Raw genomic sequence first — 21,190 nt, forward strand, 5'->3', positions numbered from 1 at the left:
GCGTTGCTGACTCTGATTTTTTTCTAACAATTTTTCAATATCTCACACTTCATTTTAAGACACCATGTCAAGTTAAAAGAGATTGGTAACTATGGTATTCATGCATATTTTTAGTATGGGAACAATGATGACATGAACTCACCTTCTGCCACAGAGCTTCTCTGGAAGCTAGACTGGAACACGCTGCCACAAACCAGCAGTTTCCCAGCTGCCCCTGGTGCAGGTCATGGGCACTAATTCCATTCACAAACAAGTGTGGGTCTTCACAGAGCTCCTGTTATAAAGAGACAAAGAGATTCCCATGATTCAGTGCTCCATATTCACACATACAACAGAGTCCAGTTACAGAAGCACCGCAGCTGCAGGGCAGTGTGTGTTTTTTATTAAATAAGAAAACCGAGCACCTGTAATTAAACCAGCCATGTTTTTCTGTTCTGCGTTGACCTGTTTAGTGTCATTGAGGCACAACAACTTTGAGTACTGCTGAAATTTAATTCCGTTCATCTACAACGATCTACATCTAACTACACCCACTTATAAGATTAGTTAAGGGTACGTTTTTTTTTCCTGAAATGCAAAAAACAAGAAGCTTTATTTATCTAAAAGGTGTTGATGCCAACAAAGGAGAAACATTAAAGGGACAGTTCAACCAAAAATGAAAATTTGGTCATCATTTACTCTCCCTCAAGTTGTTCCAAACCTGTATGAGTTAATTTCTTCTGCTGAACACTGAAGGAAGATATTTTGAAGAATGTTGGTAACCAAACAGTTGATGTGCCCCATTGACTTCTATAGTATGGAAAAAAAATACTATGAAAGTCAATGGGGTCCATCAGCCACGGGCGTCAGTTTGGTTTGAAATGTGCTGGGGACAGAGACGCATTCGGAAGTGCATTTTCAGAAGTGCTGGGTACAAACTTGTCAAACTGTGCAGCCTCTCTGCTTATCCCGTAAATAAATCCATCGATCCGCTAATGTTGTTTGAGTTCTTAAATGGTCTAGTGGTAGATCTTTTGCCAAGCGTGTCAGAGGTTACGGGTTCTAATCCGCACTAGTATAGTTTTTTTTCCCTCTCATCAAAACTAAATATATGTTCATCATTGGTTACAGTCTATATCAAGCAGGGACACGTTTGTGTGCATTTTATTTTGTGATTTCACCGGAATGAATAGAGAGTCTCCTCAACGGCGATAGATTGAAGCGCGCGTCCGAGTGAAGACTGCGCAAGCCACAAGAGAACACTGTATCCATGACACTGATAGCAGCGGACACGAGCACTCAGCTTGCATGAGTTCAAAAACAAAACATTTTAGCGCTAGATCTCTTATTTAAGAGCGAAATAAATGAATGCTCTGCTAGTTAACTGTAGAATGTTTTTTTTGTATTAGGTACATCCGTGCCTCAATGTTTCCAAAAGTGGTGGGTACAAAATGACTCATGACGAAATCGACGCCTATGCCATCAGCTGTTTAGCTTGACATTCTTCAAAATATTCATACAGGTTTTGGAATAACTTGAGGGTGAGTAAATGACGACAGAATTTCCATTTTTGGGTGAACTATCCCTTTAAGGTTTCCCTATGATTTTTCCACCAAAAAAAAAAAAAAAAGATTTGATGCTTAAAGCTGACATTGCAGTAAATCGCGCTGATTAAATCTAACAATCGCTTATAAGTTATCATATCACGCAGAACCGTGCAAATTATACTTTGTTCTCAAATTGTTAATGTTAACAACGTCAGCATTGCGTGACTACATGTAATGTAATTGTACACATTGATTGCTCATGTACTGTTTTTAGTCTTGTTTTTCTGTATTTTATGTTTTGTTTATATCCATCTAGTCAATAACAATGTCTTGTATACATGTGCTGAAATTTTGTTTATTGTTTTATGTTGCTGCAGAACAGGAACCTGCTGTAAACCAGTTTTTAAACTGAGCCAGGCCCGTTTTACTGTAACTATACTGTTGCTGTTGAATTTTCCTGTATAATAAATGAAATGAAATGAAATGAATGTCCTTCTGATATGTATCCTTGTTTTCGCATGGGTCCGGTTGCAGTCTCTTTTTTTCTGTAGCCACTCCGAAGTCCGAAGTCTTTTGCATTTTACAGCGGTTGAGTCTCCAGTTGTCACTGGTGATTGTCGTTTGAATCATTCTAGATCCGCCATCAAATTGCTAAGTTTAATTATATCAAGTGCTGTGAGAAAAGGCTATAAATCTCCACCTCCAGCATCCTCACACGCAATATAGCCTACTAGCCGAGACTCGTTCTTTATGTGTACAGATGTGACGTAATGACGCAAAGACATGCTCGAATCTCCCGCGGAAATACACCAGTACCACTGGAATTAGAAACATTATTACAAGCTTACCGCTTTGAATCGAGCTAAGGCAAGCAGATAGTTTTGAACACTGGCGGGTTATGTATTTTCTCAAATATGTATTTTAGATAATTTTTAACCCCCCAAAAAAAGCTACGGACTGCAGCTTTAAATTTCTGAAAATTATGAATTTAAGATAAATTATTAGTACTGTATTTCTGTAAAAAACAGTATTATTTTACAGTAAACTAGTTTTATTACAATGGTAATATTTGACTGGTTTTTATATTCTGTGCCTAACATATGCCTAAACAAATAATAATTATAATAAATATGACTATTATATTATTAATATTATTATGATATTTATACATAAACACAATATAATTTTTGCCCCTTTTTGTGTAGCCCTATAAACAACAAACATAGCAAATCTGAAGCTCTAATAAATGCATTTTAAACTCCAATTGCATAAATAAATAATCATAAAATAATAAATAGCATAAAACAGAGAAAACTCACAATTCAATTTTCCCCTAAGCATTCTTTCTCCCATCCCGCCTTAACAGAACAGATAGTATTATTTCAGACGCTAAAGAAAACAACAGCTGCAGTGAGGAAGAGCTGCTTCATGTGACATTCATGAGTGAAGGTCTTATTCGCCACCGGCTGCTCTGACAAACAGTATAAACGGTACAGTTCATGACACAGGAGGTTTTTAGTGGACGGGTGATTGTATTGCACTTGTTTAACTGCATTGCACTCACATGCCCGAACAGAACACCGTAATTTTCACCATGATGGATGGTAAAAAAGGGAGTGTCCTGAAGCAATGCTCCCTAAACGCAAACACACTGCTCTGTGTGACCGACAGTTTAGTGGTATTTGCTACTGCTCATAGCATTAAACTTTGAGGTGTAACGTTTGTATATCTGACATGAATGATTCCTCAAATCATGCGGTTTGCTGAGGAGAGTCACTGTTACTTTACTAAGTCATCAGAAGCACCATTTTCACCTGGAGGATGATAAAACGGGTAGAAAAAAAAAACAATAAATCACATACGAAATAGAGCCAAGACTACAGATCAAAATCAGTGAGCAAACAAGGTTACATTAGCCGCTCACTAGCTTAAACATCCTTTGAGCTTGTCTAACATTGACAATCCATTCAGTGGATTACTTAAAAAGCTCATGCATATTTAATTAGTTCATGGAATGACAAAAGGACTTTTCCCACAGCCTTTAATGGACTGGGTTCAGTTTTAATCGACAAAGATCTTTTAGGCTTGTTTTTGTGTGATGAGCTTTAGCTAATTGCTGCTGTGAAGACACTGAAAACAGTAAGGAAGGTAAGGAAAAAAGAGAAACAATACATTTCATATAGTACTATTAAGAAATTCAGCAAAATTTATCTTAAAGACCTTTTATTTATAGGCTTTTCCTTAAATTGTGCTCATCTATGAATTTCTGAGCAAGGTGGTTAAAGTTGCTTAAGTTTGTGAATTGATAATATGCACTACCGTTCAAAATTTGGGGTCAGTACGATTTTTTTCTGGAAAGACATTAATGCTTTTATTCAGCAAGGATGTATTAAATTGATCAAAAGTGACAGTAAATACATTTAAAGTTACAAAAGAATTCAGCTTTTTTTTTAAATGATCTTGAACTTTCTATTCTTCAAAGAATCCTGAAAAATAGGTCTCGCCGTTTCCACAGAAATATGAAGCAGCACAACACTTTCGGTTTATGAGTTTTCTACACTGATAACAATCAGAAAAGTTTCTTGAACAGCAAATCAGCTTATTGTAATGATTCTGAAAATTTAGCTTCGCATCAAAATAATAAATTACATTTTAAAATGTATTCAAACACAAAACAGTTATTGTTATAATATTATACTATAATTTCACAGTATAACTGAATTTTTGATCAAATAAATGCAGCCTTGGTGAGCAGAAGAGACTTCTTTCAAAAAATCTTACTGACCCTAAACTTGATTGGTAGCGTACTAAATATTGCACATAAAAACTGATTTTATCAACGACTTTGAGCCACCCATTTCTGGCATTGTTTATCTACATACATCCTGGTTCAGATTTATTTATATGCTGAAAAAAGAGATTCATTTATCACACAGCATGACAGCTACAGGAAATTATTCCTGTACACAAACCTTTACTCAGGCACATTTCTAAACAATAACTATTATAATCTTTGGCTAAATATAACATTGACAAGCATTCACAACAGAGTCGAGAAGGGGACTGTATGTAGAGGTTATTGTTTTAACTACAAACACATTTATCTGGCATCAGTTTAAATGCGTATTAAGTTACACATGGTGTCCAGTTACACAAGATCTATGGTCAGAAGAGCCACACCTTCCATAAGCACAGAGCTCAGATATGATTAATGAAAACATCCAGGTTATTTAGGAGACGGGTTTAATCTAAACTGATTAAAGTGTATTAAGTTACTAAAGGCCACTAATTATCAAGTCTTTCGATACATTCCTTGGTGTATCGAAAGGGGTCAAATTATGCCCTTTTACAAAGACTTGATTTTGTTTTTGGGGTGTACTAGAAAATGTTTTCATGCTTGATTGTTCAAAAAAAGCATTATTTTTCACATATTTTACATTATTACAGCTCCTCTCTCCACAGTCTGGCTAGAACACGCCGATTTCTATGAAGCCCCTCCTTCTGAAATACAAAATGTGCTGTGATTGGTTAGCTGGCCCAGTGTTTTGTGATTGGCAGCTGTTCGGGAAATGTCCTGTCTTTTTTGTCTGTTACGATAGTCACTGTGTCAGATTACGCGATTTTGACTCCTAAAATCTTGTCGTGTCGTGGACAAGAAACATGTCAAACTACCCGTTGCTTCCTGACCAGTCATCGGGTGCCGTCTTTAACGACGCGCGTGATGTCATCGAGAAGGCGAAACTAGTAGCGTGTGACTTCCGGAAACAAACAATGGATGAAGCAGTGAGTGTTGGCTGTCCTGTGTTCAGAAAAACGTAAAAAAAAGAAAGAAAACCCAAAAATGGACACGTTCCTGGATTGCTCGAAGAGGACAGTATGGGCTGTCAATCCTCCAAAGAGAACTTGAGGTAAAATATTGTTTTCTGTTACTGTTGCCACAGCTCCACGAACCTTTCCTCCATGTCATAACTCCACCTAGTAGCACAATCGTCTCTCTTTCGTTTCGCCATTTTTGAAAGTTATGTACGGAAAAGCTTCTGTGCTCCTATTGGTCAACCTCATACATGTGACGGAACCCGTCGTGGACGACCGTTAAAAAAATTAAACATGCTAGTCTTTTTGTCGTGATGTCGTGAAGCATCGCAGACGCGACGTAGGTTGTCGCCCACTATGACACACTATACGAGATGATACGATCGAATCTTGCGTCCCGACGCCCGTTGTCGTTTGCGAATTCCCACGACACCCTACGTCAAACGGATCGTGCCAAAATCGGGCTAAAATCGTGTAATCTGAACCAGGCATAAGGATGGCGTCAATTTCAAACCAATTCGAGCCCGATTCAGATCCTGACAATGTAAACGATCAAGAGGACAGTGCAGAACGGATTTCACAGGGCGATTCAGAGCAGTATGTTTGTAATTTTCTTTTGGATTGCAAAATCATGGCTAATTTTCCTAAGGAGCAGTGAACAGCCTTACAAAAGCTAGAGCTTACAAAAGCAACAGAAAACAAGCTGTTCTCCATAAAATGTGCAGCACACAGATAAACGTTTAGGTTTTAATGTTCAGGAACAGGGTTTAAAATAAATAAACCACTCTACGTTATTCAGCCTTAAGAAGGTCAAACAAATGAGTTTGGAAATGTGGAAAAAAATTGTGTCTCTGTCTTCTCTAACGCAGAGTTCACACTGCACAATTTTAAGCCCGATTTTCACTCGCCGACAGGTTTTGGGAGATCGCCGACAAATGCCCAAAATCATAGGCAAATCGGTACTCGTTCAAGTGAGTAACAATCACGCAGTGTGAATTCTGAGAGAATCGCCAGCGAGTCAAAATCCTGCTGTGTGAATGTGTTCTGACTGAAAACTACATCGGCGATGACCTACAGCCAATGAGAGAGCAAGATACAGGGAAGCGGGATGTTCGGGGAGGAGTTATAGACCAGAATATCAGTATTTTAATAGATATATTTACAATGATATCAAACAGAAACAAAGCACAAACATTTGCTTGACCAGCAGCAACAGCAGCACATTGCAAAATTATTTATTTACCCCCAACTCTCTTTGCAGAACACACAATCCTCGCTCCCCAACCATTTCCTCCTGCATAATGTTTTTTTTCCCCTCTCCTTTTCGCCGCAAATCAGCGCACAGACAATTTAGATCGCAAGCTTCTTGCAGGCTATCATTTTTAATAATTTCGGTCTCACGCACACGTGATCTTGCGTTATTTCCTTATCACTTCTCGCGTGTGTTTGGTTGTGAAACGTAGTTTGCGGACCAGACAGAAGTTGTCGGCGATTCTTTCTTTTGTAAAAACATGCGGTGTGAAACCTCCTGTCGCCGATCCATCGTGCAGTGTGAACACACCAGCAACTGAATGTTACCCCAGATAGTCGTGCAGTCTGAAAAGAACAGTGACCTGACTACTTTGAAAATCATGCAGTGTGAACTCGGCATAATTCAGCTCAACCAGGCCTCACCCTTTTTTGCGCATTCCATGGGCGTTATTTAAATTAGTAACATTGTGACTTCATAAGATTTTGCATTGCAGTTGAAACGCGCCATTCATTGATTGTAGTTCTTGAAAAGGGGATTCTGTTAAATAAAATATCTCCCTTTGGAGACATAAAAAGCCTTTATTCAATCATGGCTTAGGTATTTAAAAACAGGTAACAAGGTTCTTTATACCTTTGGTCTCTTCCAGGTGACTTTTCCAATGCGGTTTCCATGATAGAAGAGCGACTGGTCCAGAGGGAGGAAGAGTGGGTCTTCGAACAGAGTCCTGTTCTGCTGGCACTGTTTCCTCAGGGCTGAAAACTGCTGCCCTTCAAACGGCTTTACTGACGAGAACATCCTGCAGTCTGGAGCGACACACAGACACAAGATCAGAATGCAGGAATGTTCTGACGGCGCTGGGATTACTTTACTGCAATATCTTCTACATTTGCCTGTTTTCAGAGGAAATAGGGTAGTAATTCAGAACAAGAACCGAGTTATGAGTGTCATTATAAAACAGCACAAAAAGGCTAATGTAGAAACACTGTTCTGGATGTGTTTCTCTGGCGTGAATAACATTCAACACAGTTTGACGCTCAGCATACAGTGCAAATCTCTGGAAAAAGAAAACAAAAGGAAAACCCAGAAGCTTGGACATTCTCCCAAACATATCACTTTGTGTAAAAGACAATCATATGGGTTTATGGCATATACAGTATATCATCATACTTTCCCCAGTGTATTAATCACAGTACAAGACAATTGTTTTGTATTACAAGGTTTCTGATTTCTTATGTTTAAACATAACAAATGTTTTAACATCTAATTAAATACTCAATTGCATAAATGTCCAGAATAGAAATCTGAACACTGGATAAAGCCAAGAACAAAATTCATTTTGACGACATATTAGAGCTAAAGTTTTTTTACAGTTTTTTTTTTATCACTCTATAAATCAGAAAATACTTTCAGAAAAGAAAAATAAATCTTGTTTTTAGGAATAAAATGTTAAATACATATCAGGTGAATGATACATGAACAAACCCTTCTGTAAAAACCTTCAGAGTGTAAATAGAAATACACCTGTAAAGCATGGCTGCTGAAATACAGATTTCGGTCTCAAAAATTACGGCCATCAAATATATGGGTTAATTGAAATCTACAAATGCAAATAGATAAAGTGTAATAAAACAAACACTTAAATGTGTATTTTGGATGTTCTTTCCACTAGTCTGAAAGAAGACACGTTATGGAAGCGAAATCTCTGGCCTCTGGGTTTGGCCTGTAGTGTCTTGCCTCAAGAAAATAATATGGGTTTGGAATGACATGGCAGGAACTATTCCTAATGTAAAACTGTTTAACATTCATGCAGAATGATGATCAGTCACATGATCAGTGAAACATGAGTCAGTGTCACACTGTCAAACCAGAACAGCCAAAAAGGGGGAAAAATGTCTGACAAACACTATTGGCCCCTCCTTTAGTTTACTGTATGGTTCTGCTTTTTATCACTCAGGGGTCATCCTGCAGGATCTGCAAACACTCACATCACCACACAGCCGTAGAAGTATTACACACGACTGTGAGATAGGAAAGATCGATAGGAAGCTCAGATTAATCTGTTTAAGACACCATATACACCCATCCGGACTGGAACCACACCATCCAATTGACAGCACACAAGATCCTGGTTTCTGAAGACAAACACAATATAAATCCCTTTCACAACACATGGCTCTTCATTCTCGACTATCAGGATCATGAGAATGAGTCAGCAATGGTGTGTTTTTAAAGAGGGTGCGTCTTCAATTGGTGACATATTTATTTGGGCAGTTTGAAAGGCCTCAGAAAGTATCTGGACACTTAAAATGTATCAGTTTCTCTGCATTAAAAAAAATCATATCAAATTATGTTATCTTGCTCAAATGCTACAGGATCTTTTCTCTTAATATTTCTAGATGAACATTTAATGTTAAATCATGTTCAATCGAATCGTGAAAATCAAATATGATCCATCAGGCTTCTGAGGAACGTTTATTTGTCCATCTCTCAATCATATATTGCATTGCATTATATGTTTTGCCCCCACAATAAAAACTACAGATAAAACTAAGCATTTACATATCATATTAAGACATATTATAGGGAGATAAAAAGTGAAAAGTAAACAACTGACATTTATATGCATTCTCATTTCAAATGATATGCATTCATCTTACTTTCATCAGAATCTCATCTTTCTTTTTGGCCTTATAAAAATCAGCAACTGCACCAAAATGCATATTTTTGCTCAGTTTTGGCCTCTGAATAAAATTGAGGTGTTTTTCTCCTCCATATTCTTACTATATCATACTATATGAACCGTAAAAGCCTGATGTGTCAAATACGATAAAAACATAGGCCCATTGTAACAAACTTTTTGTGAACTAACTGAACATGCATAAACAACTCATTGTTGGAAGGACAATGTTTTTTTTTTGTTAAGAAAAATCATTATGTTTGGAATGTAACATTTTCAGTACAGAAAATGTAATACAATGTTACGATGGACTAAATCAAGGTTCCAATAGTTTTGGCAAATGTTAGGGATTACTGGATAAATTATTAATAATATGATAAATATTTTATAGACTGCAATCACTTAATTTAATTAACGCGTTTTTCAAGCCAGGAAATCACAAAATAATTAATATTGTTATGAACATAGAACCCTGACAAATATCAAAATAGCAAGTTCATTCCAGCCAGTTTCGGTGTAACCAGCCTTTTCAACATTCCACACGCAAACAAACTCAAAACATGTCACAACAAAAACACTAAAAGAAGAGAAAAACACAGCATAGAAGTGAGATGTTGAGTGCAGCCACTTTAACACCCCCCAAAAAGTGACAAATTTGAAAAGAAAAATGAAAAATTCAGTAAACATGAGCCCGTAATGTTGCAAGAACCTTAAATTACCTGCAAAACTCCTCGTGTTTTCCCCAGCTGGTTGAGGATATTCAAATGAGGAATGAACAGATGCTTCTTTTAATTTACTAATTCATATGCACAGATGAGAGACATTCACAGTTCAGAACCAGTTTTCCCCTCAAACCTCCAGAGACTGTAACCCACTGGACAGTGTTTTTCTGTAGGCTACTGTGTCTATTTCCTCGTGTCTTTCATGTTCTCTGTGGTCTGAGTGAGGGAGGGGCCTTCGTCGCGGGTGTTTCTGCAACTCATCCGCATTTATCAGAGGGGATACAGGGTGAAAAAGGGTTATCGAGCCACATAATCAAACTTTTCTGAAAGAAGATTGCCTTTTACTCTCTGTTTCGAGTTTCACTTTAATTCTATAGCCAGTTTTATATTGCCAGCTAAGCAAAGCAAGACGACAAATGAAAGAGAAACACAAAACAAAACAGTTTCGCAATCGCAAACCATGGTGATCTTTACATTTACTGCTGCCACCTTGTGGCAAGACGCTGCAACGTTTAATGAGGATTGCTGTACCAAAAAAAACAAGCAGGTGGAATTGCGATTGAATTGCTGTGAAATTCAGTTAAAATAGGTTTTGCAGCCTGAAAGTTCCTATTAATTTATTTGGATGCATAATTATTGCTGGAAAAAATTGTATAGACCGCTGCTGAAGTAGGGCGGTGTTGTCACGTGATATCTGTTACTTTTCTCAGCGCCAGTCAATATGAGCCAATACTCATTATTGATGAGAGTGTACTAAACTGTCGTGAAGTAGTAAATGAACCCTGAAAATAAAGTTGATTAAATTCACTTAATTCAAAATGCATAAAGAAAGAAAGAAATTACGCTTCAGGATCCAAATCTTACACAGCAGCTAGGGCATCAAGTGGACCAATCTGTGCAGAAATACTGTACATTTGGCTACACACAGCCTTTGACTTCAACAACAAAAGACTCTCCTTTTTAAAATTCTATATATTTTTCTATTAGCAATCCACGTATGTTTCATGATTTGCATTTAGCATTGTTTTCCCTGCTTACCACTCCTCAGAACAAATCTGCATGTCACCTAGGGTTGCCACCTGTCCCGGTTTTACCGGGATTGTCCTTCTTTTTAATAACCTGTCCCGGGAAATTTACGCACTCTCCCGGGACACTGAATGTCCCGGTTTTCGAAAGGCTACGTGAATATGTATGTTCAAACTGTGTAGCGCGCGCAACGGCAGAGAGCGAGAGATCTTGCGTGTGTGTGCTAGTGTGAGTCGAGTCTGCCTCAAGAAGCGCATAAGAAGCGCATGTAATCTGAGTGTGGAGCGCGCTTGCTGCACGAGGCGCGGGCGCGAGCACTTCCGTTTTTCTATCAACAGTGGAAACAACTTAAAATAGGCCTACTACTCTATCATTTCTGGTCATAGAAAATAAACATCATTCGCAACAATACATCATTCGCAACTACTTTTATTTGTGTAAACTCACAATAACAAGAAAACGTTGTGCTTTTGTAAAATAAAATAAAACAATCAGTCGCGCTCTTTTATGGTCTCCGTGAACTGGATCGCGTCTCAAAATAAACAAGCCCATAGGCTAAAGCTTGAAATGTCCACTTTTAAACGAACAAATTCGAATCAAAAGAAAATACAGTCTGATTATGTAATCCATATGAATTTCTTCTCTAAAGGCGCATCTGCTTTACAGCGGAGATGGAGATATGTTGCAGCCGATTTAGAAAATACTAGTTTATTAATAAACAATTAAAATGCCTCGTTACTTTTTCAGAAACATTTATAATAGCCTATAAATCATCTATAGCCTTAGAAATATAGTGTTTGGCCTTAGAAAACCATTTTATCCATATAATTTGTGAATATTTTAAATGCTTATTAAAGGGGCAAAAAAAAAATCATGAACAAAAATCTGAAAATACGCGAATATAGGATATATTTTTGCGCAGCATTTGGTGTATAGGCGGGCCTACAGTTAAAATTTAAATTTTGGTGTTCAACCGTTCATTTTTGGTCTTCAAACACCCCTCTCTCCCCCCCCCCCCCCCCCCCAGTTGGGCGGGTAATATGTCCCGGTTTTTTATCAGACATAGGTGGCAACCCTAATGTCACCCAATTTTTTAAAGCGATGCACCACAGAGAGAAATTCATCAGCAATTCATCCGAAATATGGCCTTTTTCTCTGCTATATGGATTTTTTCTGCTGTTATATTGCATTTAATGGATACAATTCGTCAATTTCTTATTTGCTACTCTGCATAAATTTATCACGGTGGCAAAGATAAAGAATGTTACTAATTACCTGAAACTCAGATTTGTTCAACCATAAACCGACTTTAACTGTTATATCAACTCAAACCCTTAAGACAATCCACTGGCATTCTCATCCACATGACATCCTGTCTATTATTGAAGAGAAAAATGTTAATCTTTAAACATGGAGCACGAGATGAAATATAAGGGCTGTCATGTGAGGACTGTACTTTACTCTTGAGAACTACAAGACTCATTCTGTGAGTATTTGACGGGCTGATCTGAATGATACTTATAAATATGTGTCATATATCTGTGTTGTTTATAAATTAATTTTTCAAATGATAACAGTTTCTGATTTTCTTACTCAACTTCAGATTTTGTGTGTGTTTTGTGAAGACAAACCACAGTCGTACTCATTTGGGCTGCTGTATGACTTGGGTCAAAGAGCAGTTTTATATCAAATTATTGCCATAATATTGGTATAGCACTAGCAGTATAGTTGAAGTTAATGAACGTCTCTTTTTTTTTCTAGAGATGGAGTTCAGAATCAGCTCTTTGTTGAGTTTGATTCTCCTTTGTAACTCTCCATGTATTATTAGCAGCAGAACAGAACACAGTGACATTCATGAGAGAAGCTCTCAACAGTCGCCAGAGACTCTGAGTCAAACAAACCATCTGCAGGTCAGACCAGAAAACCCACTTCACATTCATTCAGGAGAAACGCTGGTGCTTCAGTGCAGAGATGAAGGAAATGAAGGTGAGCAGCACGACATTTCTTTCTTTATGAATTTAAAACATCATTGATATATTCAAATCTCAATTATTTTAATGTTACATTTTAATTCTAGTTAAAGTTTTAATAATTTGGGTTTTTTAAAATTATTTTAAATGTGTTTAGTTCTTATCTATTTTATTTCAGTTTTTGTTATATTCAAGTGAACATCAAGTGAATGAAATTATTAAACTAAATGAAAGTGATCAACTTTACATTTTATTTAATTTCAGTTAACATTTTATGTCAAGCAAAAAATAAAAAAAAATAAAAAATATTTGTAGTTGTGGATGAATATTTTGTGAAGGTTAAGTGCCTTCTTTCACTGATCATTTATTGAAAAAGAACAAGAATGTAGCTCCATTTTTAAGTGTTTCAAGCTTTGAAAAGTGTCTCTTGATTGTTGTATTCTTCCCTTTGCAGTGCTGGCACAGTGGTGGCAGACACCTTTTGGATTATTTAACGGTTGCAACCACCAAAACAAAGACCCAGTGGAAACATGCAATGGCACTTTGAGGATTTCAAGGGCCACATCCAGCCATGACGGACTCTATTTCTGTATCCATTTGGACAAGATGAGCAAAACAATTGTGCCTTACAGAATCAGTGTAGTGGGCTTACATCCCAACATCAAGAAACTGAGGAAGACCAGAGAGGTTTACACCGACACGCTGTCAGAAAGCCATTTCGCGGCGGCTGTGTCATCATCTGTAATCGTGAGCTTTTTAGTGGCCTTCACACTTGGTGCGTTCAGTAGATCCTACATAATAAAGTGTCTACAAACAATAAGGGCTTGTATACCTTATAGAAAAGAAAATCACAATCATATCGGTGGACAAAACAACGTACAGACCACCAGAGAACAACCTGAGACAGTGTTCTTTCATAAAAACCACAGCACTGGAGAAGACACTGTGGACATTGGTCTGGTTGATCAGGAACTCAGTAACGCTAATGATGTAGAAGCTGTAGAAAATGCAGATGGCGGGGAGGACGATGCAAACCAAACTCAGAGCTGTGAAGGTGAAGAACAAAACCAAGAGTTCAGATCAGTGGTTAGCCCACATCCAAAGAAGAAGAGCCGCATCATTAAAGTGTACAACTATGATGAAGAAGGGAATCAATACAGCCACATCAAAGCCTCTGGAATGGAGGGTGGCGTCGAGGTCAGGCCAAAATTGAGAACCCAATCACTGACGAGACTCAACGCCATCATGAAACAGGCAGACTTCAACCCAGTTGGAGAGTCAGCCGAGAGCCAGTCGACTCAACCAGATGTTCCTTCCCACGAAAACGGTGTTTCAGCTACAGGAGGAGTCTCACAAACAAGTCAAGAGACATTGTAAAATGGAGGAAACAATCATTGTAAAAACGTTTGAAAAGGTTCATTTTGAGATCAGCATTGGCAGAAAACTGGGTCTGATTGGACAATTGACTTAAGTGTCATTGTCAAAATCCTTGTCAAGTGTTTATTAAAATCAAGCAATTATGTGTTTGTCTTTAAATTGTAAGTTAAATGTTTATACGGACAAGTTCTTTCAACTGTAGTAATTTTGATGCTTATATTAGAGATGTAATCAAAAAGATTTATACAGTACTTGTTCAGAAGTTTGGGGTCAGTAAGCTTTTTTTAAACAATATTAATTTTTATTAAAGATGCTATAAATTGAGCAAAAGTAGACACAAAATTGAAAGTAGCACAACTGTTTTATTTTTTCTTTGTAATAATAAGAAATGTTTCTTGAGCGGCAAATCAGCATATTAGAATGATTTCTGAAGGATCACGTGACACTGAAGACTGGAGTAATGATGCTGAAAATTCGAGAAGGGTCTGGCTGCAGACTTGCACTCTCAGACTTGCACTCTCAGACTTGCACGCTCAGACACGAGCGCTTCCGCTGCAAGTGACGTCACTTGCAGTCGACACCTGCTCTCCGCTACCGGCTGTGGCGTCACTTGCAATCCCTTGTTCTCCGTGTCATTTCACAGAGTCGATTGATGCCAGATTTGAAGATAGCCAGCAAGTGGTGTTTGGATCAATCTAGTGCACTGCATGGTTCTGTTCATTTGCCCAAAGTAGTGTGTATGGAGGAACAAGACGTTGCGGAAGCCATTGAGAGATTAGAGAAGGCTGAGTTTCCACAGGACAGAATCGATGCTCTGGAACCCTTTGCTTCATCTTTACTGTAATGAATGACATGCAAATGTTTCTTGAACATGCAGTCGATGTCATGAAATTAAAGGTAAACTGTCGAACTACACTAGAGCAAAGTGAATAATGTGCTAATGTGTTTTTATATATGTTGTATATTGTCTATTTGTACCTTGTATTTGTCTGTTTTGCACATTAACTGTGTGTAATAACTGTAAATTGACATTTACAATAAAAAGAAAAAAATGCATCATCTTGATGTTTTTCATCTACAAACTGTTCAAAGTTGGGAGCAGGAAATTGTCCAAAATGTCTTGAAAATAATTAAAAATATAATAATAGTAAAAATAATTTCTTTCTTTCTCAAAACTGAGTTTTGATTTCTAAGTGATCAATTTATGTACAAGTGTTTTCCCACATGATTATTGGCTGTAGGTCATCAGTAAATTAATGTGGCATTTAAATGCCAGTGTTTCCCAAATGAAACACAAGAGCTGTTAGTTTTGAATGATGTGTGTAATGTAGAGAAATGTGTTTAGAGTTTTGCAAATAGTTTGTTTTTCAAATGCAAACTGAGTGCAAAGCATATAGCCTAATGTCCTTGTATTTTTGCAGACTTGGTCTAAAGATTGGGTACATGCGTGAATGGTTTCACTGAGTGAGCCTCAAATTCCACTTGTAGTGTTTTAGCAATTTAAAAAAAAACTGTCAACAAAATGACAAATGACCAAAATGAGCGTGTCTACGCGTTCAAAAGAAATACGTAAAAAATTGCCGCGGACAAACACTGCGTGTTGACGCGGTCAAATTTCACGGGTTTCGTTTAAAGACTATTGGCTCCGATCGCGTTCCGTACCGTAGAGAGCAGGCGTCGATTGCAAGTGACGTCACTTGCAAAGGAAGCGCTCGTGTCTGAGAGTGCAAGTGACGTCACTTGCAGAGGAAGCGCTCGTGTCTGAGCGTGCAAGTCCGAGAGTGCAAGTGACGTCACTTGTCTGCAGCCAGACGCTATTGGAAAATTCAGCTTTGAATCACATGAATGCATTACATTTTTAAATAAATTTAGTTATTTTAAATTGTAATACAATTCCACCATATTACTGTTTTTACTGTACTTCGGATCAAATAAATGCAGTCTACAATAGCATAAGAGACTTACTTTAAAAATATTTTTTTATAAAATCTTACTGATCCCAAACTTTTGAGTAGTAATGTGTGTGAAAGTAAATCTTTTTATTCATGCTTCATTTAGATTGTTGAATAATGCTTTAATGCTCTAACAGTGCTGTATGCCACTAATGTCCAGAAGAAAAATTATTTACAACTGCTTTTTTTTATTACCTTTTCAAGACACTATAAACAAAGTAAAACTTTAAGGGGAAAAAAATGAAAGGGACAAAAATTACAAAGACTGTTTCCCTCTCAGACAAATCATACAACACTGGCAATAGAACTGTTGAAACAAATCAATACATAAGAAAAAATATTTCCCCTTTTATTTGTCTTGTGATTCCTCCGAGCCATTTTCCTTTTTAAGTAACACTGTAAGAGTCTCTGGGTAGTGATGATCCGTATTGAGCATCGGACATTTTGAAGCAATCCTCGAGAGGTTTGCCTGCATCTGGGGCACACCGAAAAAAACCATCTGATGTGCTTTAATTCAGCGTCTGGTTGTGCTATAATGCAATATTTCTGGCTTTATGCCACTCCACAAACTCATCCAGCATCACTGGCCCTGAAATCAGCACAGAGACAGAGATCATTAGCAATTTAACTGGGAAAGATGAATGGACAGATGACAAGACAACAGAGCTGCAAGATTCTGGATAAATTGAGAATATTTTTTTTTTTTAGACAACTAAACAAAATAACATGTAATTTACTAGACGTTCTGACAAAATGTTAATTGCTGCAGTGCATTTAATTTTTTTTTTAATTAATTTGAATGAATTATTTAAAAAAAAAACTAGTTTGAATGAATGATTCAATGACTCCTAAAACTGCTCCACTTTTCACTCATAAACAATAGTTTCATTACTGAATCTCTTGAATGATTCAATGACAAATACATTTTTTAAACAGTCACTTGTCGCCACCTACTGGTGTAACGATGCAACTGATCTTTATTTGACGCATCAAGTTACTTTCGCTACCATAGACATCAGACAGGGTCTATATATGAACTATGAACTTTTATCCCAGTACTTCTGTGATAAAATTAATTAATGTAACCTATACATGACAACTGCTCTCTCTGGCGGCAGAGCAGATTTGAATATGACTTTGTCAAAGGTTGAATAGACATAGCCGAATCGTTATCATGTAGGAATAAGATTGCGTCTGTGTTTGAATCGAGATCGCAATCTTTTAGCGATTGATCGTGCAGCTCAACAAGACAATCGTAAACTTACAGGCTCCATCTTCATCATAGTTGCTCAAGTCTGTGTTAACTGTACGGCTGAACTCTAAGACGTTGTACCATTGGTCCTTGTTCATGACTTTATACTTTGATTGCTAGAGGAAAGATACTTCTGTTAGACACGTTATTAAAGAACAAATACTACTAAATTCAGAGTTTTTAAATGCATAGTCCAAAAAAAAAAAAAAAATTGGTTCAGTTTGGCTTTAAATGGTGTTTTTTCATCCTCTTTGGAGCTTGACAAACCCTCTGGTTTGGAGAAGAGATGACAAACCTCCAGAAATTGGTGGAACACTGGGAACAGAGGCCACGTTCTTCCAAGGATCAGCGCCAACATGGACTTTGCAGTGTCCATATCAAGACTGCGCTGATCTTTATCCTACAGACAAAATCAGATGAACATGTTGAAAGAACATCAGCAAAGGCTGGAAGTGGAACACACCACACGATTTTTAAACACTAGGCATTATACACTTGATGACTTTGTAAATGGTTACAGAGAAAAAACTGGGCATCATACAATAAACGACTGAGGATCATACAGTACCAGACTTCCAAAAACAACAACCTCAGCTCAGACAGAAACACGCACCTCCTTGCTTGTATGAAACAAACATGGATGTGCAGGAGATGACCGCAGTAGTTGTTGTAGCGACTCTGTGTTGAGTCGCAAACGGGGAAAAAAACGAGTCAAGCGCATTTAGATGCGGCCTTGGGTGGGTAGACACGGTCAGTATAGATGGACTCGTACTAATTCTTTTTTTACAGATTGCAACGGGAGTTAGAGGTGAGTGGCGCAGTCAGTTGTTTTATATGTGCTGATGAGTCAAAAATGTAGGCTAATTTGTTATGCGTGTTCTGTTTATTTACTTTAGTATTGTTAATGTATTTGTATTGATAGAGGACAGCTTCGGTTTCAGCAGCGGCGCGCCATACACTATACGACGTGTTCTAAAATCGTCTCAAGATATTCGAAACATGTTTCGGCAACTATTGTAGACTCATCAAGACTGCAAATCGGGGCAAAAAAATGAGCAAAAGTGGTGCAGTGTATTCCAGCCTTAAGCAGACACAAATTCACTGCAAAATAGAAAAAGATGCACGCAATATTTATCTTAAAATGATTCATTTATCTTAAAATGGAAGTGCTTTTTTTTTTCTCGTCCTACTAAAAAAAGCCTCTCACCCTGGCAAAGTCGAAGGCATATCTGTAAATGCTCTTGAATATAACTGGGTCATTCAGTTGAGAGCGTAAATAATCCAGTCTGCCTTGTAATCTCTCTGTGCAGTCACAACTGTAAAGAGAGAAGTGAAGTTAAATGCTAAAATCATAAAACATTTTTGATTTCTCATGATATCCAAGCAAGGCATGTGACGTGAAGTTCATTCTTACTGTAGTGATGTCATTCCTTTCAGCCACTCTTCTTTTGTGAAAAATCCCATATTTGTTGCTTCAAGTTTCCAGGCTAAAACTAACATTACAATCTGAAGGGTCACAAATACACAGTGCGCATTATTTCTAATTTCTCCTCATATTTTGGACAGAAGACTGTCCCTTAAAATCTAACTTCAGGAATTAGTATGAAATGTATGAATGAATTTTGCTAACATTTTCTGGCTCAACTCCGATGTCCTCACAGAACTTCTCCATGCTTTCTGGTCCGACAATGTCATCTGACCCTACACACATAACAATAATCATTTCAAATACATTTATCATGCACTGACATTCATTTTTTATTGATAAATACTGTTTTCACTGAGAAATGAAATGTCACATTACGGAAGTAAAATAATTTGAAAATGCAGTTTCATGTTAACTGGCTGCATGTGTTAAAAGTCGGCATGTAGTATGACGTATATCCAAGTATACGGCTTCTTAAACAAGAAAAATAATGCAGGGCAGGATTTTGTACATCTGGAATTGGACACGATTGGATCGTTATGGTTTGCTATTGCTGCGATGTCGTTGCAAGAGAGGGGAAGTTATTTTGATTAAAGATTATGAGGCACATGAATTAAAAAAATAATTATGTGCATGGATTTATGGATTTAGCAGTCCCTTTTGATTTCATGGTGACTTTAAGGAAAGCATTGAATCACACATACCTGCATATTCGTAAAACCAGGCAAGACATTTCTTGTTAGAAAACTGATCCTCTGGGTTTACCATCCGTCCTGGAGTTTGTGTCCTACAGTAACTGAGGGGATGATACAGTGAATATGTATGGCAGAGTGAAAGATGCAGAGAGAAAGACAGACATATTTCTACCTGGTGATTTTGCACTTTCTGATGCTGGGATCTTCTGAGCCGGATGACTTTCTTTTCTTTTTCACGGGCATAATGGAGCTTCGGGTAAGTTGGTTTGGTCTCACTAAACAAATCACAACCAAACAGAACAAATTTAAGCCGACAGTTGCTTTCCTTCCCGTCCAATTCAATATTTCAGGATCAATAAAAGCAGAAACCAGCTCTACCTCTCTACCTGTGGGCACCGTGTCCATTCAAGTGTACCAGACTCTAAAACAGGAGGAAAAACAAAACGACACCTTCATACTTATTCTCAAATGCATGACGTATACAACCAACTAGATTTAAATCTTAATTCATGCTCAAATTCAAATATGTGCTGACGTGCTGTCAAGATATAGCCTAGGACTTACAAGTTACAGGGGAAAGATGTGCCACATATATCTTTTCTTAACGTCTCAATGTTTTGTCTTTACAAAAGTAAATTAAATACTTTATGTGAGGTTTACCAGCTTTACATGCAACCTATCTTAAAATATCATAGCCTGCACGTGAACTCCAGCAAAAACAACATGAATAATGTCGTCACATAATCATTTTAAAATATGAGGCAAATCCTGATGTATTAACACATTTGTAAAGCAGAATATCCATTTGACAGAATAAAAAAATGTCTAGAGCAACATTTAAGTTTAAACTTAACAATTAATACATAAAGTAATGCATTTTTCATTTTAAATAAAAATTAAAATGGCTGCGTATTACCATCACATTAATGCAACTAGATCTATAAATTAATCGAATACTGAACTACATTTCCCTGACACTAAACGGAATGTTTGATTTATACCGATCAAGTTTAAATGTAAAGCCCAATTTTAAAAACAAACAACTGAAAAACTATCAGATAAAACAATAAAAACTGACGCATCGCCTTTGTGGCTGCTGAAATGGCTGAACTGCTTAATGCCACAAGCCCGAAACTCATCGAAACGTGTGAAATCAATACAAATATAGTTATGTAGAAGTTAAAAGTAAAAGAGCGTAAAACAACTGATGGTATGAGTAAAAAGAAACACAAACACACGCATGTGCTATACGAACATATATGAACACCACCTCACCGGCTCATTTAAATATCACAAATAAACACACAATAAAACACTCCACATGTACAACACTCAGTGTAATGAAGAGCGCACTCGTCAAACCTGAATTATCGGCTGGTTTTAGTTCGTCCACTTCAGTTTATTTGATGATAATTTCATCTGCGTTTGTGCTGAAATCTGCGACTGCTTCAGTTTCACACTGAAACAGGAATGAACACTTCCGGCTCCCCAACCGACATAAT

At 37.3% G+C, this 21,190-nt stretch overlaps 3 protein-coding genes across 4 annotated transcripts in view; 1 reads left to right on the forward strand and 2 right to left on the reverse strand.

The window, feature by feature from the left end:
- Positions 1–10,214, reverse strand: part of capn5a (calpain 5a) — a 33,863-nt gene extending 23,649 nt beyond the window's left edge. The window contains exons 1-3 of the mRNA XM_056265882.1: positions 9,988–10,214; positions 7,222–7,394; positions 143–274 (exon numbers count right to left, since the gene is read on the reverse strand). Of these exons, the coding sequence (XP_056121857.1) occupies positions 143–274; positions 7,222–7,386 (297 nt within the window). The 5' untranslated portion in view covers positions 7,387–7,394; positions 9,988–10,214. The remainder of the gene's footprint in view (positions 1–142; positions 275–7,221; positions 7,395–9,987) is intronic.
- A 2,484-nt stretch (positions 10,215–12,698) lies between these two features.
- LOC130100449 (uncharacterized) lies at positions 12,699–14,487 on the forward strand. The gene is made up of 2 exons (XM_056265928.1): positions 12,699–13,002; positions 13,441–14,487. Exons 1-2 carry the CDS (start codon positions 12,780–12,782, stop codon positions 14,361–14,363), a joined length of 1,146 nt encoding a protein of 381 aa, XP_056121903.1. The 5' UTR covers positions 12,699–12,779; the 3' UTR covers positions 14,364–14,487.
- A 1,996-nt stretch (positions 14,488–16,483) lies between these two features.
- Positions 16,484–21,167, reverse strand: dcun1d5 (DCN1, defective in cullin neddylation 1, domain containing 5 (S. cerevisiae)). 2 transcript variants are annotated; one of them, XM_056265879.1, is made up of 10 exons: positions 21,051–21,167; positions 20,075–20,109; positions 19,861–19,963; positions 19,698–19,789; positions 19,198–19,268; positions 18,982–19,073; positions 18,775–18,883; positions 17,863–17,967; positions 17,581–17,683; positions 16,484–16,904 (listed from the first exon to the last, which is right to left on the reverse strand). In XM_056265879.1, the coding sequence occupies exons 2-10, from the start codon at positions 20,091–20,093 to the stop codon at positions 16,846–16,848; spliced, it is 753 nt and encodes a 250-aa protein (XP_056121854.1). In that variant the 5' UTR covers positions 20,094–20,109; positions 21,051–21,167; the 3' UTR covers positions 16,484–16,845. The 2 variants fall into 2 exon arrangements, with proteins under 2 accessions (XP_056121854.1, XP_056121855.1); XM_056265880.1 differs by having other exon boundaries at positions 20,067–20,109; positions 21,051–21,152.
- Between the last annotated feature and the right edge of the window lie 23 nt (positions 21,168–21,190).

This window comes from Rhinichthys klamathensis, unplaced genomic scaffold (genome assembly GCF_029890125.1).
Source record: "Rhinichthys klamathensis goyatoka isolate OS25496 unplaced genomic scaffold, OSU_Roscu_1.1 h1tg000242l_1, whole genome shotgun sequence".
Classification (NCBI taxonomy): Eukaryota; Metazoa; Chordata; class Actinopteri; order Cypriniformes; family Leuciscidae; genus Rhinichthys; species Rhinichthys klamathensis.

Excerpts from the sequence above, each read along its gene's own strand:
- LOC130100449 (XM_056265928.1), top strand. The coding sequence starts at position 12,780 with ATGGAGTTCAGAATCAGCTCTTTGTTGAGTTTGATTCTCCTTTGTAAC. Across the intron at positions 13,003-13,440 it reads CAGAGATGAAGGAAATGAAG|TGCTGGCACAGTGGTGGCAG; the intron begins GTGAGCAGCACG and ends TTCCCTTTGCAG.
- dcun1d5 (XM_056265879.1), bottom strand. Across the intron at positions 17,968-18,774 it reads ATGCCTTCGACTTTGCCAGG|GATAAAGATCAGCGCAGTCT; the intron begins GTGAGAGGCTTT and ends TTTTGTCTGTAG. Across the intron at positions 17,684-17,862 it reads TGTTCCACCAATTTCTGGAG|CAATCAAAGTATAAAGTCAT; the intron begins GTTTGTCATCTC and ends TCTTTCCTCTAG.